We start from the raw sequence: 15,755 nt of genomic DNA on the forward strand, positions 1-15,755 counted from the left end.
GATTTAATGATTCCTCACCTATGCAGACACTTCTCGGGATCCCCCTTTCCTCAGAGCCCTGGAGATCCAGGACCCATGGCTCCTCCCCTTGTTCCAGCTGGGAGACCACATCAGGTTTGGAAACTGGAAATCCTGTTCAGGGGAAAGAAAACAAGGGAGATCAGGGGAATTCATGGGACATTCATCACAAAGAAGATTCTATTACTTTAACCCCAGCCCATTTTAACCAGTAAAATCCTGGGGGCAGCTCCCTAGGTGCTCAAATGTGCATGAGTAAGCCTACGATTTTGTCAGGGATATTTTTAGTAAAAGTCACGGACAGGTCACGGGAAATAAAGAAAAATTCACGGATGTCATAACCTGTCCATGACTTTTACTAAAAATATCCCTGACAAAATGGGAATCTGCAGGTCCCCACATTGCCTGTGATGGCTGGGCAGCTGCGGGCTGGCTGGGAGCTCCGGGGCCCCTACCGCCCATTTGGTGTCACAGCTCCAGGTTCCCCCACCCGCTGTGGCTGGATGCTGCAGGCCCCACACTGCCTGCAGCAGCTGGGAGCTCTGCCGCCTGCGGTGGCTTGGAGCTCTGGCGGGGTCTCTGCCACCTGCGACAGTGTGGAGTTGCTGGGTTCCCCCGCCACCTGCAGCGGCCAGGAGCCGTAGGGTACCCCCACCGCCTGCAGCTCCGGGGGCCCTGCTGCCTGCAGCGGCTGGGAACTTGTGGCTTCCTTTGGCAGCCTGGAGCTGTGGGGTTCCCCTTGCTGCCCAGGTGCTCAGGGCTTCCCGTGGTGGCTGGGAGCTGCGGGGTTCCCCACGGCAGGTGGGGGGTACTCCACAGCTCCTGACCTCCGCAGGCTGAAGTTAGAGAGGTCTTTGGAAGTTACGGATTCCCTGACTTCTGCAACCTCTGTGACTAAATCATAGCCTTACTTATGAGGGAACCGGTCGTGGGGGTGGGGGAGGGGGGTGTGGCACTACATGTGAAAAAAAATGTAGAATCAAATGAAGTAAAAATCTTAAATGAATCCACATGTTCCATAGAATCTCTATGGATAGTAATTCCATGCTCTAATAAGAATATAACAGTAGGGATCTATTATCGACCACCTGACCAGGACAGTGAGAGTGACCATGAAATGCTATGGGAGATTAGAGAGGCTATCAAAATAAAGAATTCCATCACAGTGGGGGATTTCAATTATCCCCATATTGACTGGGTACATGTCACCTCAGGACGAAATGCAGAGACAAAATTTCTTGATACTTTAATTGACTGCTTCTTGGAGCAGCTGGTACAGGAACCCACAAGGGAAGAGGCAGTTCTCGATTTAGTCCTGAGTGGAGTGCAGGATCTGGTCCAAGAGGTAACTACAACAGGACCGCTTGGAAATAGTGGCCATAATATAATATCATTTAACATTCCTGTGGTGGGAAGAACACCTCAGAAGCCCAACACTGTGGCATTTAATTTCAGAACGGGGAACTATGCAAAAATGAGGAGGTTAGTTAAACAGAAATTAAAAGGTACAGTGACTAGAGTGAAATCCCTGCAAGCTGCATGGACACTTTTCAAAAACACCATAATAGAGGTCCAACTTAAATGTATACCCCAAATTAAAAAACACAGTAAAAGAACTAAAAAAGAGCCACCATGGCTTAACAACTATGTAAAAGAAGCAGTGAGAGATAAAAAGGCATCTTTAAAAAGTGGAAGTCAAATCCTAGTGAGGTAAATAGAAAGGAGCATAAACACTGCCAAATTAAATGTAAAAATGTAATAAGAAAAGCCAAAAACTCAAAAGGTATTAACGAACTGTTTAAGTACATCAGAAGCAGGAAGCCTGCTAAATAACCAGTGGGGCCCGAGACAATCGAGATACAAAAGGAGCACTTAAAGACGATAAAGTCATTGCAGAGAAACTAAATGAATTCTTTGCTTCACTCTTCACAGCTGAGGATGTTCAGGAGATTCCCAAACCTGAGCCGTCCTTTGTAGGTGACAAATCTGAGGAATTGTCACAGATTGAAGTGTCATTAGAGGAGGTTTTGGAATTAACTGATAAACTTAACAGTAACAAGTCACCGGGACCAGATGGCATTCACCCAAGAGTTCTGAAAGAACTCAAATGTGAAATTGCGGAACTATTAACTATGATTTGTAACCTTTCCTTTACATCAGCTTCTGTAACCAATGACTGGAAGATAGCTAATATAACATCAATATTTAAAAAGAGCTCTAGAGGTGATCCCGGCATTTACAGACCGGTAAGTCTAACGTCAGTACCGGGCAAATTAGTTGAAAAAATAGTAAAGAATAAAATTGTCAGACACATAGAAGAACATAAATTGTTGGGCAAAAGTCAACATGGTTTCTGTAAAGGGAAATCATGTCTTACTAATCTATTAGAGTTCTTTGAAGGCATCAACAAACATGTGGACAAGGGGGATCCAGTGGACATAGTGTACTTATATTTCCAGAAAGCCTTTGATAAGGTCCCTCACCAAAGGCTCTTATGTAAATTAAGTTGTCATGGGATAAGAGGGAAGATCCTTTCATGGATTGAGAACTGATTAAAAGACAGGGAACAAAGGGTAGGAATAAATGGTAAATTTTCAGAATGGAGAGGGGTAAACTAGTGGTGTTCCCCAAGGGTCAGTCCTAGGACAAATCTTATTCAACTTTTTCATAAATGATCTGGAGAAAGGGGTAAACAGCGAAGTGGTAAAGTTGGCAGACGATACTAAACTGCTCAAGATAGTTAAGACCGAAGCAGACTGTGAAGAACTTCAAAAAGATCTCACAAACTAAGTGATTGGGCAACAAAATGGCAAATGAAATTTAATGTGGATAAATGTAAAGTAATGCACATTGGAAAAAATAACCCCAACTATACATACAATATGATGGGGGCTAATTTAACTACAACTAATCAGGAAAGAGATCTTGGAGTCATCGTGGATAGTTCTCTGAAGATGTCCACACAGTGTGCAGCGGCAGTCAAAAAAGCGAACAGGATGTTAGGAATCATTAAAAAAGGGATAGAGAATAAGATGGAGAATATCTTATTGCCCTCATATAAATCCATGGTTTGTCCACACCTTGAATACTGCATACAGATGTGGTCTCCTCATCTCAAAAAAGATATAGTGGCACTAGAAAAGGTTTAGAGAAGGGCAACTAAAATGATTAGGGGTTTGGAACAGGTCCCATAATGAGGAGAGATTAAAGACACTAGGACTCTTCAGCTTCGAAAAGAGGAGACTAAGTGGGGATATGATAGAGGTTTATAAAATCATGAGTGGTGTGGAGAAAGGGAATAAGGAAAAGTGATTTACTTGTTCCCATAATATAAGAACTAGGGGCTACCAAATGAAATTAATGGGCAGCAGGTTTAAAACAAATAAAAAGAAGTTCTTCTTCACACAGCGCACAGTCAACCTGTGGAACTCCTTGCCTGAGGAGGTTGTGAAGGCTAGGACTATAACAGGGTTTCAAAGAGAACTAGATACATTCATGGAGGTTAAATCCATTAATGGCTATTAGCCAGGATGGGTAAGGAATGGTGTCCCTAGCCTCTGTTTGTCAGAGAGTGGCAATGGATAGCAGGAGAGAGATCACTTGATCATTATCTGTTAGGTTCACTCCCTCTGGGGCACCTGGCATTGGCCGCTGTTGGCAGACAGGATACTGGGCTGGATGGACCTTTGGTCTGACCCAGTATGGCCATTCTTATGTCCTTATGGATTTAACTTTCCCCATATCTGCTGGGAATAGGGTTGCCAATTTTGGTTGGATATATTCCTGGAGATTTCATCACATGACAATCTTTCATTAAAGATTAATCTTTAATTCCTGGAGACTCCAGGCCAATCCTGAAGAGTTGGCAACCCTAGCTGGGAAAACACACAGCCAGACACTGCTCATCAAAGGGGCTCCTAAAGCACAGAGACAGAAACTCCATGTCCCAGAAAGTTAAGACACCAGCCATAAAAGAAGTCACCTTGGATCGGCTTCTTATTCACAGAGAGAAACCCAGAGACAATGAGAGAGTTGTAGGAAAGCTGGGACCATTGAGCATGGGCTGGTGGGTTCAGTGCAGTAAGGAATAGGAGGGACGGGGGTGTCATTGAATGTCGTATGTCAGGGTTTGTCTACCCTTGAAATACTGTAGCCGCACTGCTGTAATGCGTCAGTGTAGCCACTCCCTACAGCAATGGGAAGGGTTCCCCCATTGGCAGAGGTCATCCACTGCCCCGAGAGGCAGGAGCTAGCTCAATGGAAGCATTATTTTCTGTTTAAAGACCAACTATTCTAACTACTCTCAAATTCATGTTTATTCGGATTGGACAAATTTTTCATGGGCATTCAGGGAAGAGCTAATTGTCCAAATATAGGGTTATTTGATCAAGAGGTTCCTAAAATAGAGCCCCCCCGCACACACACATCCTACGCAGCTTTTTATAAAATTATCTTGCTCTTGTAATTTTGTCTCCCACGGAGCTGGGGCTGAAACTATGGTTCTCATTGTCTCCCAACTGATCTCAGTAACTTAGCATTTATTTCAGTTAATACATGGCACCTACTGCCTCTTTGGGATACCAGTAGTGAAAAAAGCTAATAACTGTAGAATCTGGAATTTAGAACAGCACAAGCTAAACTGATGAGTCAATGCCATTGAAATGCACTAGTGCAGCAAGACGAAATCTCTATGAACTGCTAGAGGATTTCCAGAAATCTGCTGTCATAGTAAAAGGTTGGCTCAAGGGGATATGCTGTGGCCATTGAACCGGATTTACAGTCATGAATTTGAGACTGAGCCCTACCTCTGCTACCTTTCAGGCAATGTGTCGTGCATCCTGGAGATATTCTTCTAGGAAGTTCTGCCCTCTGATACCAAAATGTTAGGGTTAAGAGTAATATTTTAAAGTGATCTAAAATTCACATGCACATTCTTTCCCAGTCTGCACTTAAACTTTTTGCCAGAATAGCTGTCAGTTAGGAATGTCAAAAATGAACATAGCTACACTAGCAAAAGCTCTAGGGTAGACACAGTTATAGTGGCAAAAAAAAAAAAAACACATTAAAAAAAATCAAGGTAATTAACTAAACCCATAAACTACAATCATGCAAAGTTCAAATTGCCCTGAGCTGAATCATGTCCTTTCAGCATGTGCATGGCAGCTAAACTTAAACCTCTAAAAACTATGAAATGAAGAGTTAAAGTACATGCCACACCTGCAACACAACCTTGGCTCTGCCCCTTCCATAGCCCTGGAATTGGCACTAGCCACTGGGAATGGTTCAGTAAGGCTGGTGCAAAGGTTTACAAACTACCAAGGGAAGTGGAGAATTCTCCATCTCAGGAAGTTTTAGAGTCAAGACTGGATGCCTTTCTGGAAGACGATTTAGTCAAACACAAGGTATTCAGCTCAATACAGCAGTAAATGGATGCAATTCTGTGACCTGTCTTATAGAAGAGCTCAGCCTAAATGACCTAATAGTCCTTTCTGGCCAAAAAAGTCTATAAATCTACAACAGAGACAAAGAAGGACTAAAATAACATGTCACTGTTTGTATTGTGTTCCAGAGATTGGAATACCAGCATTTATCTGCATGCCCTCCAGCTGTGTGCACTGAGTCAGCTGTAGCTGTAATTGGATGATGGAGGGATTAGTTGGAGCAGTTTGACAGAGCTGTGACTGTGATATGCAGAGAGGTGCATTTGAACCTTGAGGGTTCAAGTATGCCTCATTTCCATGCTGAGTGTTGTAGGTTGTGTCAGTGAAGGTGCACAAGGGTGTGTGCTTGTCCCAGAGATTGTCAGCAGCCTGGTGGCATGTGTGTTAGTGGTCTCCAGGGTTCAGTCAGAGCAAAGTGAAAGCAATGACTGAAAAGGAATCCTTGGGGAGAGGGGTGATACCACTTTATAAGTCTGAGATGGTTTGTGTGCCGTAGACTGTGTTTGACAGCCAGAGAGGTGTCAGAAGCTTCTGTTCCCTACATAGGACCTATATCCAAGTTTTGCATTAACAAAAAGAAGATGTTAGACTTTATGCTATACTGCTCCTGTGCTCTGTTTCCAAAGTGTTCTGTAGCAGGGGAGGGCAGAGTGCTAATATGCGTGTCACTAGCATGTTGGGGTGTTGCTGAAACAGGGCAGAGTTGAGGTTGCGTTGTGGGGGTGATGTGAACCTGAACTCTTCATTTCCCCTGATAAGAACTGAGGGGACAGGAATCCTTACCCAGCAAGGTCACATTCTCATAGTTCTCCTGCATGACGTCTCTGTAGAGGGCTCTCTGAGTGGGGTCCAGCAGAGCCCCCTCTTCCTTGGTGAAATACACAGCCACCTCCTCAAAGGTCACCGGCCCCTGAAAGAGCAAGAGCCCCCCACTCAGTATTTGCTGCCCCAGTCAGAACACCACTATTCATTGGGGAAATGGAGCTAATGAAATGGAAGCTCTTGGAGGTCTGCAGTCAACAGAGTCTCACCCCACACCAGGGTGAGGAAACAAACAGGAAGCCCCTTGTCTCTCTCTGTCCTGGCAGATCCATCACACATCTACTAGCCAGAGACTGATACAGGAGATGGAGCCCCTCACAGGGTCCAGGGAGAGCTCCCTGGTAGGAAGCCCAACACCCTCCTCATTGTGAGGAGCTGGATATGATGGGAGGGGCATCTCCCCTAAGCCGCACTGGTGGGTGCCCCCTTCATATCTCAAAGCCACCATTGTTTAGTCAGGTCAGGCTCCAGCACTGGGAATCTGGTCAATTTTCCTAGCCCCATCTAAGTGGATTGTTTCCTCTTCCACAAATTAGGGCATTTCCACCTTTCAACCTCATGGGTCTGTTCCTAGAATCTAAGCCACATATTTTCAAAGTCCCAGCAGGTTTGCCTGGCCTCCTCCCTTTCTCCACCCGATTTGCTGTCCCTCTCCCTCCAGGAGGAACCCACCAACAAACCGTCCAATAATCCCTACCTGAACTGGCTCCATTTCAGCCATTTCTCTTCCCTGTCCCATGGGAGGATGGGATGAGCTGGAGCGAAACATGGACGTCATTCTGCAGCCTGGCAGGGCGAGAAGGGCAACTGCAGATGTTTCAGAACTGGCGTAAGTTAATTTCACATTATGATTCCTGCTCCCACCCAGCTTTTTCTCAGCAAACAGATATCCTAGATTCTGCCATGCTGGGAAAATGCTTGGTCACTTTATTATAGGGTAGATCTGGCTCCTCCCACCAGGGCTAAGCCCACAAACACATTTTTAAGGGCTTGTCTACACTTACCAGAGGATTGCTAAATTGACCCACTAAATCGATCGCTGATCGCTCTCCCATCAACTCCTGTACTCCACCTGATTGAGAAGAGTAAGGGGAGTCGATGGGAGAGCGTCTCCCGTCAACATCACGTAGTGTGGTCCCCGCAGTAAGTAGATCTAAGCTATGCTATTCATGTAATTCAAATTGCATAGCTTAGATTGACTTTTCCCTTTAGTGTAGACAAGGCCATAGTCTCCCAGTAACAAAGTCTCTGAACAAAATGCTAGAAAAGTACCCCTTCCATGCTCTGTTGCTAGCAGAGAACAGCCACCCCCTCCCCACCCTAGAAGCATCTGTGTCTGAGGGCTCCCCCAAACAGCACCCACTAACCCCAGATCCCTTTTGGGGAATGACTCAGGAGTCAGGACAACAATTTCCCACCTAAACAAGGACAAATGGCTGCAGATAAAATGGGTGGGAAAAGCCTCCCAATCTGAAGAGAATTTAAATTGTTATTTGAGAATTATGGAGAAAATAAAATAAAATGAGAGAATAGAGTCAATAATTTTAGGGAAAAGGTGGAAATCTCCAAGGATTTTTTTATCCATATGTGATAATGAGAGAGAAAAGGGGAAGAACTAGAAGGAATTTTTAATCAATATTTCAGAGGGAAGTGGCACAAACAGGAAAAGGATGCCATTCCCTCCCCCTGTTTACCCCTCCCCCCATTTCCTGACTGCACAAACACAGTTCAATCTACCACATTTCACACTGTCTTTCCCCTCCCTGCAACTCTGGCTTTCCCCCATCTCTTCCCTTCTTGATACCTCCACCTCCAGTCACAGAAAGGGGAACCACTTCTTTCCCCATCGGAATCCCAGCTGTGCCTGGGGCAGATCCTGGCTGTAGCTGAGAACAGCAGCTCCGCTATTGTTCTGGCAGGCACATTAACAACTAGGGAGCAGATTCCCAGCGTCTGCAACATCCGAGAATCCCTTGGGCAGAAAGTCACTTGCTTGCCCGTCCCCAGCACTTTCCCCAAGGTCTCTCTCAGTCACCTGGAGTCCCTGGCTCCGGAGTTGATATTGGCGGAGTCCGGGGCTGCACGGGGGGCTAGTCCCACCCTCGGCTGGGCAGGGAACGAGCTTTAATGAAGGTCTCTCCCCAGCACAGACCCTGCTGGGGAAGCAGCAGCTGCTCGTCCGGGGTTTCCAATAAGGCAACGGACTGAGGGAGCAGCGTCTTGTATTTTACAGAGCACCCGCCCCCACGTGCTGCCCGGTGTCTGATCTCTGTGCTTTGTTCTCTGCAAGTCCTGCCTCCTTCTTCCCAGTACCCATCGCTCGCAGGGCTGCAACTAGCGGGAGGTGCAACTGCGGGGCAGCCGCTCCGGGCACAAAGCCGTGGGACGGGGGCAAAGGCTGGGGGGACGCAGGATCGAGACCCGTGTCCCCAGCCGGAGCAGGCTCTCTCCGCGGCGGCGCTAGCTCCGGGGCCGGGGCGGCGGACGGGCAGGGCGCTGAGCGCCGCTGGGCTGGCTGCTCCCCCAAGGCCTAAGGATGCTCGTCAGTACCACGGGCTGCAGCGGATGCCCTGGCTGGGGAACAATCTGCTGCCTGCTGTTGCGGGGCCTCAAAGGGGGTGGAGGGGGGAGGGTCGGAGCAAGGGGCGGAAATAGGCGGCGGAGCGGGGGTAGCGGTGAAGCGGCTGGAGGCAAGGGCAGGAGAGAGGCTGCGGGGCAGAGTCCGGGACTGGGAGGGGCAGGCTAGGCCCGGGGGAGGCGCCGCCGGGCAGGGGCAGAACCCGGGGGGGGGGGGGCGGGGCAGAGTCCGGGACTGGGAGGGGCAGGCTAGGCCCGGGGGAGGCGCCGCCGGGCAGGGGCAGGGGCAGAACCCGGGGGGGGGGGGGCGGGGCAGAGTCCGGGACGGGGAGGGGCCGGCTAGGCCCGGGGGAGGCGCCGCCGGGCAGGGGCAGGGGCAGAACCCGGGGGGGGGGGCGGGGCAGAGTCCGGGACTGGGAGGGGCAGGCTAGGCCCGGGGGAGGCGCCGCCGGGCAGGGGCAGGGGCAGAACCCGGGGGGGGGGCGGGGCAGGGGTAACAGCGACCCCAGGGCTGAGCCGCCCGCCGGGTTTCCAATAACGGGGGGGGGGGCGAGGGGCTTTTCTGTTTCCCCCGCACAGGAACGTCTCCGCTCAGGTCTCCCCGGGGCTCCCGCTCCCAGCGGCGCTGCCCGGACCCCGCGGAGCAGCAGCAGGGCCAAGCCCCGGGGCTGAGACTCCCCTCGCCAGGCCCCGGCCCCGGCGTCTCTTCGCCAATCAGGGAGCGGGGAGAGGCGGGCTGTTCTGACGCGCACCCCCAATCCGCCAATAGAAGGCCGAGCGTGAGAGAGAGACCTGCGCGTCTCAGCCTGCCCCGGGAGGGACGGCTCCGGAGGGCGGGGTTATGGGTCACTTCCGCTTCCTGCGGCTGGGCACGGTCGTTGCCTTGGCAGCGGGGCACGTCATTTCCGCTCTGAGGAGAGTCGAAGCGCACCTACCACTCTGCTGTGGCGGGGCGCCTCTCGCTCGAGCCCTGGTAAGGGAGGGCGCCGGGTTCAGCCTGGCCCCGCCCCCCCAGCCGGCGCCCCTCCCCCTCCCCCAGCCGGCGCCTCTCACACCCGCTCGTGTCCCTGGGGCGGAGCCTGGGCCCTGGCGGCCTCGGCCGGGCCGCTGCGCTGCGCTGGGAGCTTAGCCCCGGGGCCCGCGGGCCCCGCCCTGCTGCTCCCCGGGGTCCGGGCAGCGCCCCTAGGAACGTCCCCCCCCGGCTCCCCCCGCGGCCAGCGCCGGCTCCAGAGGCAGCGAGCGGCCCCCCCGGCTCCTGGCAGTCGGGGGCCAGGGATCGTGCTGGGGGCGGGGTCTCCTGGCCGAGGGGCCGGGCCAGGGGCGCGGTAGCTGGGGGCTGGGCCTCCCTTTCCAGGTGACTGTCCCCTGCCAGGCGTCGGGTGCGTCTCCTGTCCCCCAAGTGTCAGATACAGACATGCCCACGTGTCGCAGCCCCCTGGGACTGGGCGTGGCTGACTCGCTCATGTGGACCGTGTAATTATAAAATAAACCCACTGGAATGTAAATATTGTACTTCCGTGTCAGTGTGCGGCACACAGGGCGGCGCACACACGTCGTACTGTGCGAAATTTAGTTTGGACTGACGTCACTAGTGCTTTTTATGTCGCCTGTTGTAAAACTAGGGAAATATCTAGATGAGTTGATCTACCCTCTGGAAGACCTTTGTGTACCCCCAGGGGTACCTGTACCACTGGTTGAGAACCACTGATGTCGGGGAGCCCAGGCCCACCCGCCGTACCGACTTCCAAGCCGGTACCCTAGGAGGCTGGTTCGGCTTTGCTTACCTTGCGTCAGCCTCAAGTCAGCTTCTATGGGTCACCGCTTACTACCATGCGCCCCATGGACAGGAGTCAGAGAAAGGACATCTCCTTTCAGGTTAAAGGCAGCAACTGCTCCATGAAGGATTGGTGCTGATGGAGCAATTATTGACACTTTTCGTATTCTTTTCAGAATTTTGCCCCATTTTCTCTCTAATTTTCAAATGTTAATTTAACAATCTCAGATTCTGGATATTTTCCCACCCATTTGACCTGCAGTAAATTTTCTTTCTTTCATTGCAAAATTGTTGTCCTGAATTGTTCCCCAAATGAGAAGGGGCCTAATGGGTACAGCTTGCAGCGCTGTGAGACACAGCTGCCTCTGGGGTGGTATGGCGTGGCCATTCTCTGCCAGCAACATGGCATGGAAGGGCACAGGAGGAAAAAGTCCCTAAAGACTGTCCAGCCCAAGGTTACACAGTCCCGGCTACTGCTACCCCCAATTGCCCAATGCAGCTCCCCCCAGCTGCAAGTCACCAGCCCCCCCCCCCCCCCGCTGCTGTCCCCTCCCCACTGCCAGGGAGTTTTCCTGCTCCATACCCCGCTCACTTACCCTCTTAAAGCACCTCCCTAGAGGGCTCCCTGCTGCCCGTGTGAATGTGTGTGTGGGGGGGGATTATTACTCTGTTTATTGAAATTCCATATACTATCCCGCTATTCTCACTTAATATAAAATCTCTTCAGATCTGGGTGGTTTTCTCTCATTATCAAATATTTCTTTTTAGACCTATTTCTTCCACGATTCTCAGAGGTAGATATAAAATATCCCATGTGCAGTGCTGTAGTAGCCATGGTGGTCCAAGGACATGAGAGGCTGCCACTTGGATTTGTATAAAAAAATTCGTGTTTTTCTCTATCCCATTCCTTATTAATCCTAAGTTACAAATTATACCCGACAGGTCACGCATACAAACTGCTGCGAATTATACCCGACAGGTCACGCACAGGAACTGCTGCGAATTATACCCGATAGGTCATGCACAGTTCGAGTCTAGGCTGAGGCACACAAACAAAGTCCACAACTGCAGAGTTCCCAAAGATACTAAGTTTATTATGCTCGAGTGTGGTGCCCCCTTGCTAATCAGGAGGGGACCCCGAATGCAGGTTATACAGAGATTATATACCTTTTAGCAAAGCATGTTGCCGTCGTGCATCGGAAACCTTAGCCAATAGACAAACCCTTCCCTTATCTACCACCTATCCCTGCTAAGTGCATCCCCCGTGCTAAACCATTACTTCAACTACACAACGTGGTCCTAAAGCAATGCACCAGTAGCCTTTCTTATCAGGATGAGAAGCTCGCATCAAGGCCAGGAGGCAGGGAGTTAGGAACAGACAAAGAACAGAAACGGGGAGTCGAGACAGGCTGGAAACAAGGGGGGCGTTTTCACAGGCATGCAGTATCTAAGGAACACTCCTCCTGGTGCATGATGTGTTTGCTTTTAGACAATGGTGGGACCCAAACCAAAATGGAGTCACATATGCTAACTTTTCCTTTACATCCTAACATGGTTTTGCTTTTTCGTGGCATCTGTGCACTGGTCAGAGTTTTTCATTGAGCTGTCTACAGCAACATGCAGCTCCCTCTCTCGAGTCGTGTAGCCTTTAGTATGTTATGTCAATGACACTGTGACCGATGCTTAGTCAGTAGAGGTTTCTTTCTTCCTTCTTTATTTGAATTTCCTCTCCACATTAATGTTGGGGTGTCCTCCAGTAGGTTAGTGTATTAATTATCTCAATTTGTTATCATATGCATCAGTTTGTTGCCATGGCACTCTTGTGGTCAGACATCTGCAGATGTTCTAGCCAAAAGCTGGGGTTAGCTCCTGTTCCTCTGGTTGGCTAGTGTCATTATGGACCAAATTTCCCCTTAGACACTCTATTTCAGGGGTGGGCAAACTGGGAATGGAAATTCTATGTCGGGCCCTGAATGCTCACGAAGTTGGGGTGTGTGGGGGGGTGCGGGCTCTGGGATGGGGCCAGAAATTAGGAGTTCAGGTTGCAGGAGGGGGCTCTGGGCTGGGGCAAGGGGTTGGGATGTGGGTGGGGGGGTGAGGATGAGGGGTTTGGAAGGTGCTCTGGGCTGGGACCAAGGGGTTTGGCAGGCAGGAGGAGGATTAGGGCTGGGGCAGGTGGTTGGTGAGCAGGAGGAGGTCAGGGGTGCAGGCTCCAGGCGGCACTTACCTCACGCAGTTCCCAGAAGCAGCAGCATGTCCCCCCCGTCTCCTATACATAGGTGCTCCCAGGTGGCTCTGCACGCTGCCCTGTCTGTAGGCGCCACCCCTGCAGCTCCCATTGGCCGCAGTTCCTGGCAAATGGGAGCTGCGGGGGCAGCACTTGGGGTGGGTGCAGCACACGGAGCTCCCTGGCTGCCCCTATGCATAGGAGCTGGTGCGGGGACATGCTGCATTGCCTCTGCTACCCGGAGCCGTGGCACATGCAGATCGGGGCAAGAGCTGACCCCACTCTCCAGCTGAAAGCACTGGAGCAGGACAAGCCCCAGACCCTGCTCCCCGGTGGGAGTTTGAGGCCTGGATTAAAACGTCTGACGGGCCGGATGCAGCTTGCAGGCTGTAGTTTGTCTACCCCTGCTCGATTTCCAGTTTCTAGATTAACATGTGTGCAAATGAGATCAGGATGTCTCCCTGTGGGGAGGGGATTTCAGCTATCACTAAATGCAGGGGAAACCACTCAGTCTCTCTCTCTTTCTCTCTCTCTGCTCAGGATATTGGAGTTGAGCTTCCTGGGTCAGACACTGCTGCCTTCATTACAATCTGGGAATCAAGACTGAGCAGCTGCTGCTCCCCTGGTGGAATCAAGGCTAGGGAGTGACCTTAAGTAAAGTCTCCTCTGTGCCCAGACAAGGCGAGGACTTTCTCCAGCTGTAATTAGCCCATAAGGCAGCCCTAGACTTTGCCAACACCAACAGCTGAGCCAGAAACTCCAGGTAATTAATAGAGACTTCAGGGAAAATGCTTGTGCACATTGTAGTGATGATCAAGGTGGGCCATTTTCAGCAGTTTACAAGAACGTCTGAGGAACAGGGCGGGGGGCTGGAAATGGCCCACCTTGATTATTGCTACAAAAGGTCCCCGCCCCTGCTCTCCTGCTGGTAGTAGCTCACCTTACCTGATCACTCTCGTTACAGAGTGTATTGTAACACCCATTGTTTCATGTTCTCTGTGTATATAAATCTCCCCACTGTATTTTCCACTGAATGCATCCGATGAAGTGAGCTGTAGGTCGCGAAAGCTTATGCTCAAATAAATTTGTTAGTCTCTAAGGTGCCACAAGTCCTCCTTTTCTTTGTGTCCTTATTCTGTTACTCTCATGCCTTCCTTCTCATAGAATCTTGAAATCTGTCATTTCATGATCACTTTTACCCATATTGCTTTTCACCTTCAGTTTCCTAACTAATTCCTTCTTGTTAGCCAGAATCAAGTCTAAAATGGCTGTCCCCCCGTTACTACTTCCATCCTCTGAAACAAATGGGTGTCCCCAGTACATTCCAAGAACTTATAGGTTATTTTCAATTCCTTTTCTAACAGAGGTCTGGGTAAGTAAAATGTATTTTGAATTTCTCTGTTATTTGCGCAACAGTCTAGAACACTAGTGTGCCCGGAAAGAGCCTGGGGGGTAATTTTGATGTGAAATTATTTCCTGTTCTAACATGTCTGCAATTGCCCTTTTTTGCTCTAACAGGCTGCAGTGTAGCATCCCTGTTTTGCTCCAGATCATTCTATCCTTTCAGGGAAGGGAAATGGCTGCAGTGGAGCCAGTTGAGGTAGGATTTATCAGGGAGTTGCTAGTGGGTTCCTGTTAGAGAGAGAAGGGCAGTAAATACATGGGGGTGAGGAGGGGGCTCAGGGGTGGGGCTGGGGATGAGGGGTGCGGGAGGTGGCTCGGGGATGGGGCAGGGGCCTGGGGATGAGGGGGCTCAGGGCTGGTGCAGAGGGTTGGGTTCAGGGGACGAGGGCTCTGGCTAGGGGTGAAGGCTCTGGGGTGGGGCCGGGGATGATGGGTTCGGGGTGGGGCCGGGGATGATGGGTTCAGGGTGGGAGTGGGGGCTCAGGGCTGGGGCAGAGGGTTGTGAAAACCTCTGCCCGCTCTCTCTGCTCGGAGGGGTGAAGGGCTCTCTTTTTCTTCCATTGCTCTAATGCTTCCTGCCTGTTCCGATGGGGTAGGTGTGGGATTATGCTGTCTGCTTGCCTCCCAGAGCTTCCATGTGATTGGCGCTCCTCTCCTGTGAATTGTGGGGTTGTCAGTAGGCAGCAGGTACTGAGTGGGGGCTCTTTCTCTTTCAGGGGCTGGTGACCTTCGAGGAGGTGGTTGTGTATTTCACCAAGGAAGAGTGGGCTCTGCTGGACCCCGCTCAGAGAGCTCTGTACAGAGATGTCATGCAGGAGAACTATGAGAATGTGACCTCGCTGGGTAAGGATTCCTGTCCCCTTGGTTATTAGAAGGGGAAGTGAAGAGTTTAGTTTCACAACACCGCACAGTGCAACCTCATCTCTGCCCTGTTTCAGCAACACCCCAACAGGCAAATGACACTCTACCCTCCCCGCTACGGAGCTGTTTGGGAACAGAGCACAGGAGCAATATAGCACAAAGTCTAACATCTTTTCTTTGCTAAGGCAAAATTTGGGATTAGATCCCAAGTAGGAAACAGAAGGTACCTACACCTGGCCTGCACTTAGACATTGAGCCGACTATACACAATCTATCTCAGATTTTCATAGTGTTACCACCTCTTTACCCTTGCACTGAGGATTCCTTCTGAGTAATTGCCTTCACTTACCCTCTCTGGAGCATTGGAGACCACTAGCATGTATGCCACCAGACTGCTGACAAACTTCTTGACAAGAACACACTTTGTGCGCCTTCATTAACACAGCCTACAACACTCAGCACTGAATGAGGAATACCTGTTCCTTCCGGTTTCACATTCCTGTGTCTTCATATCACAGTCATAGCTCTGCTAAGCTGCTCCAACTCTTCCCTCCACTGTTCCTTTAAAGCTATAGCTGACACAGTGCACATAGCTGAAGTGTATGCAGATAAATGTTGGTATTCAGATTTC

The 15,755-nt window shown here is 50.4% G+C and overlaps 1 protein-coding gene and 1 long non-coding RNA gene across 7 annotated transcripts in view; one reads left to right on the top strand and one right to left on the bottom strand.

The window, feature by feature from the left end:
- LOC102934530 (zinc finger protein OZF) overlaps nucleotides 1-9,066 on the bottom strand; it is a 1,287,564-nt gene extending 1,278,498 nt beyond the window's left edge. For 2 of the 6 annotated variants that reach the window (XR_006287730.1, XM_043537261.1), the window contains exons 1-4: nucleotides 8,086-9,065; nucleotides 6,979-7,067; nucleotides 6,243-6,369; nucleotides 19-132 (exon numbers count right to left, since the gene is read on the bottom strand). Coding sequence is in view for 5 of the 6 variants with exons in the window: in XM_043537261.1 (XP_043393196.1) it covers nucleotides 19-132; nucleotides 6,243-6,369; nucleotides 6,979-7,067; nucleotides 8,086-8,128 (373 nt within the window). In the remaining variant the exon portion in view is untranslated. Of the gene's footprint in view, nucleotides 1-18; nucleotides 133-6,242; nucleotides 6,370-6,978; nucleotides 7,106-8,085 lie in introns of all 6 variants that reach the window. The other 4 variants (XM_043537259.1, XM_043537263.1, XM_027827500.3 and 1 more) reach the window with 4 other exon arrangements.
- Nucleotides 9,067-9,409: 343 nt separating this feature from the next.
- LOC122463969 lies at nucleotides 9,410-15,749 on the top strand. The gene is made up of 4 exons (XR_006287772.1): nucleotides 9,410-9,831; nucleotides 13,400-13,622; nucleotides 14,378-14,459; nucleotides 14,980-15,749. It is a non-coding gene; the product is annotated as an uncharacterized LOC122463969 (long non-coding RNA).
- The last annotated feature ends 6 nt before the right edge of the window (nucleotides 15,750-15,755 follow it).

This window comes from Chelonia mydas, chromosome 28 (assembly GCF_015237465.2).
Source record: "Chelonia mydas isolate rCheMyd1 chromosome 28, rCheMyd1.pri.v2, whole genome shotgun sequence".
NCBI classification, from domain to species: domain Eukaryota; kingdom Metazoa; phylum Chordata; order Testudines; family Cheloniidae; genus Chelonia; species Chelonia mydas.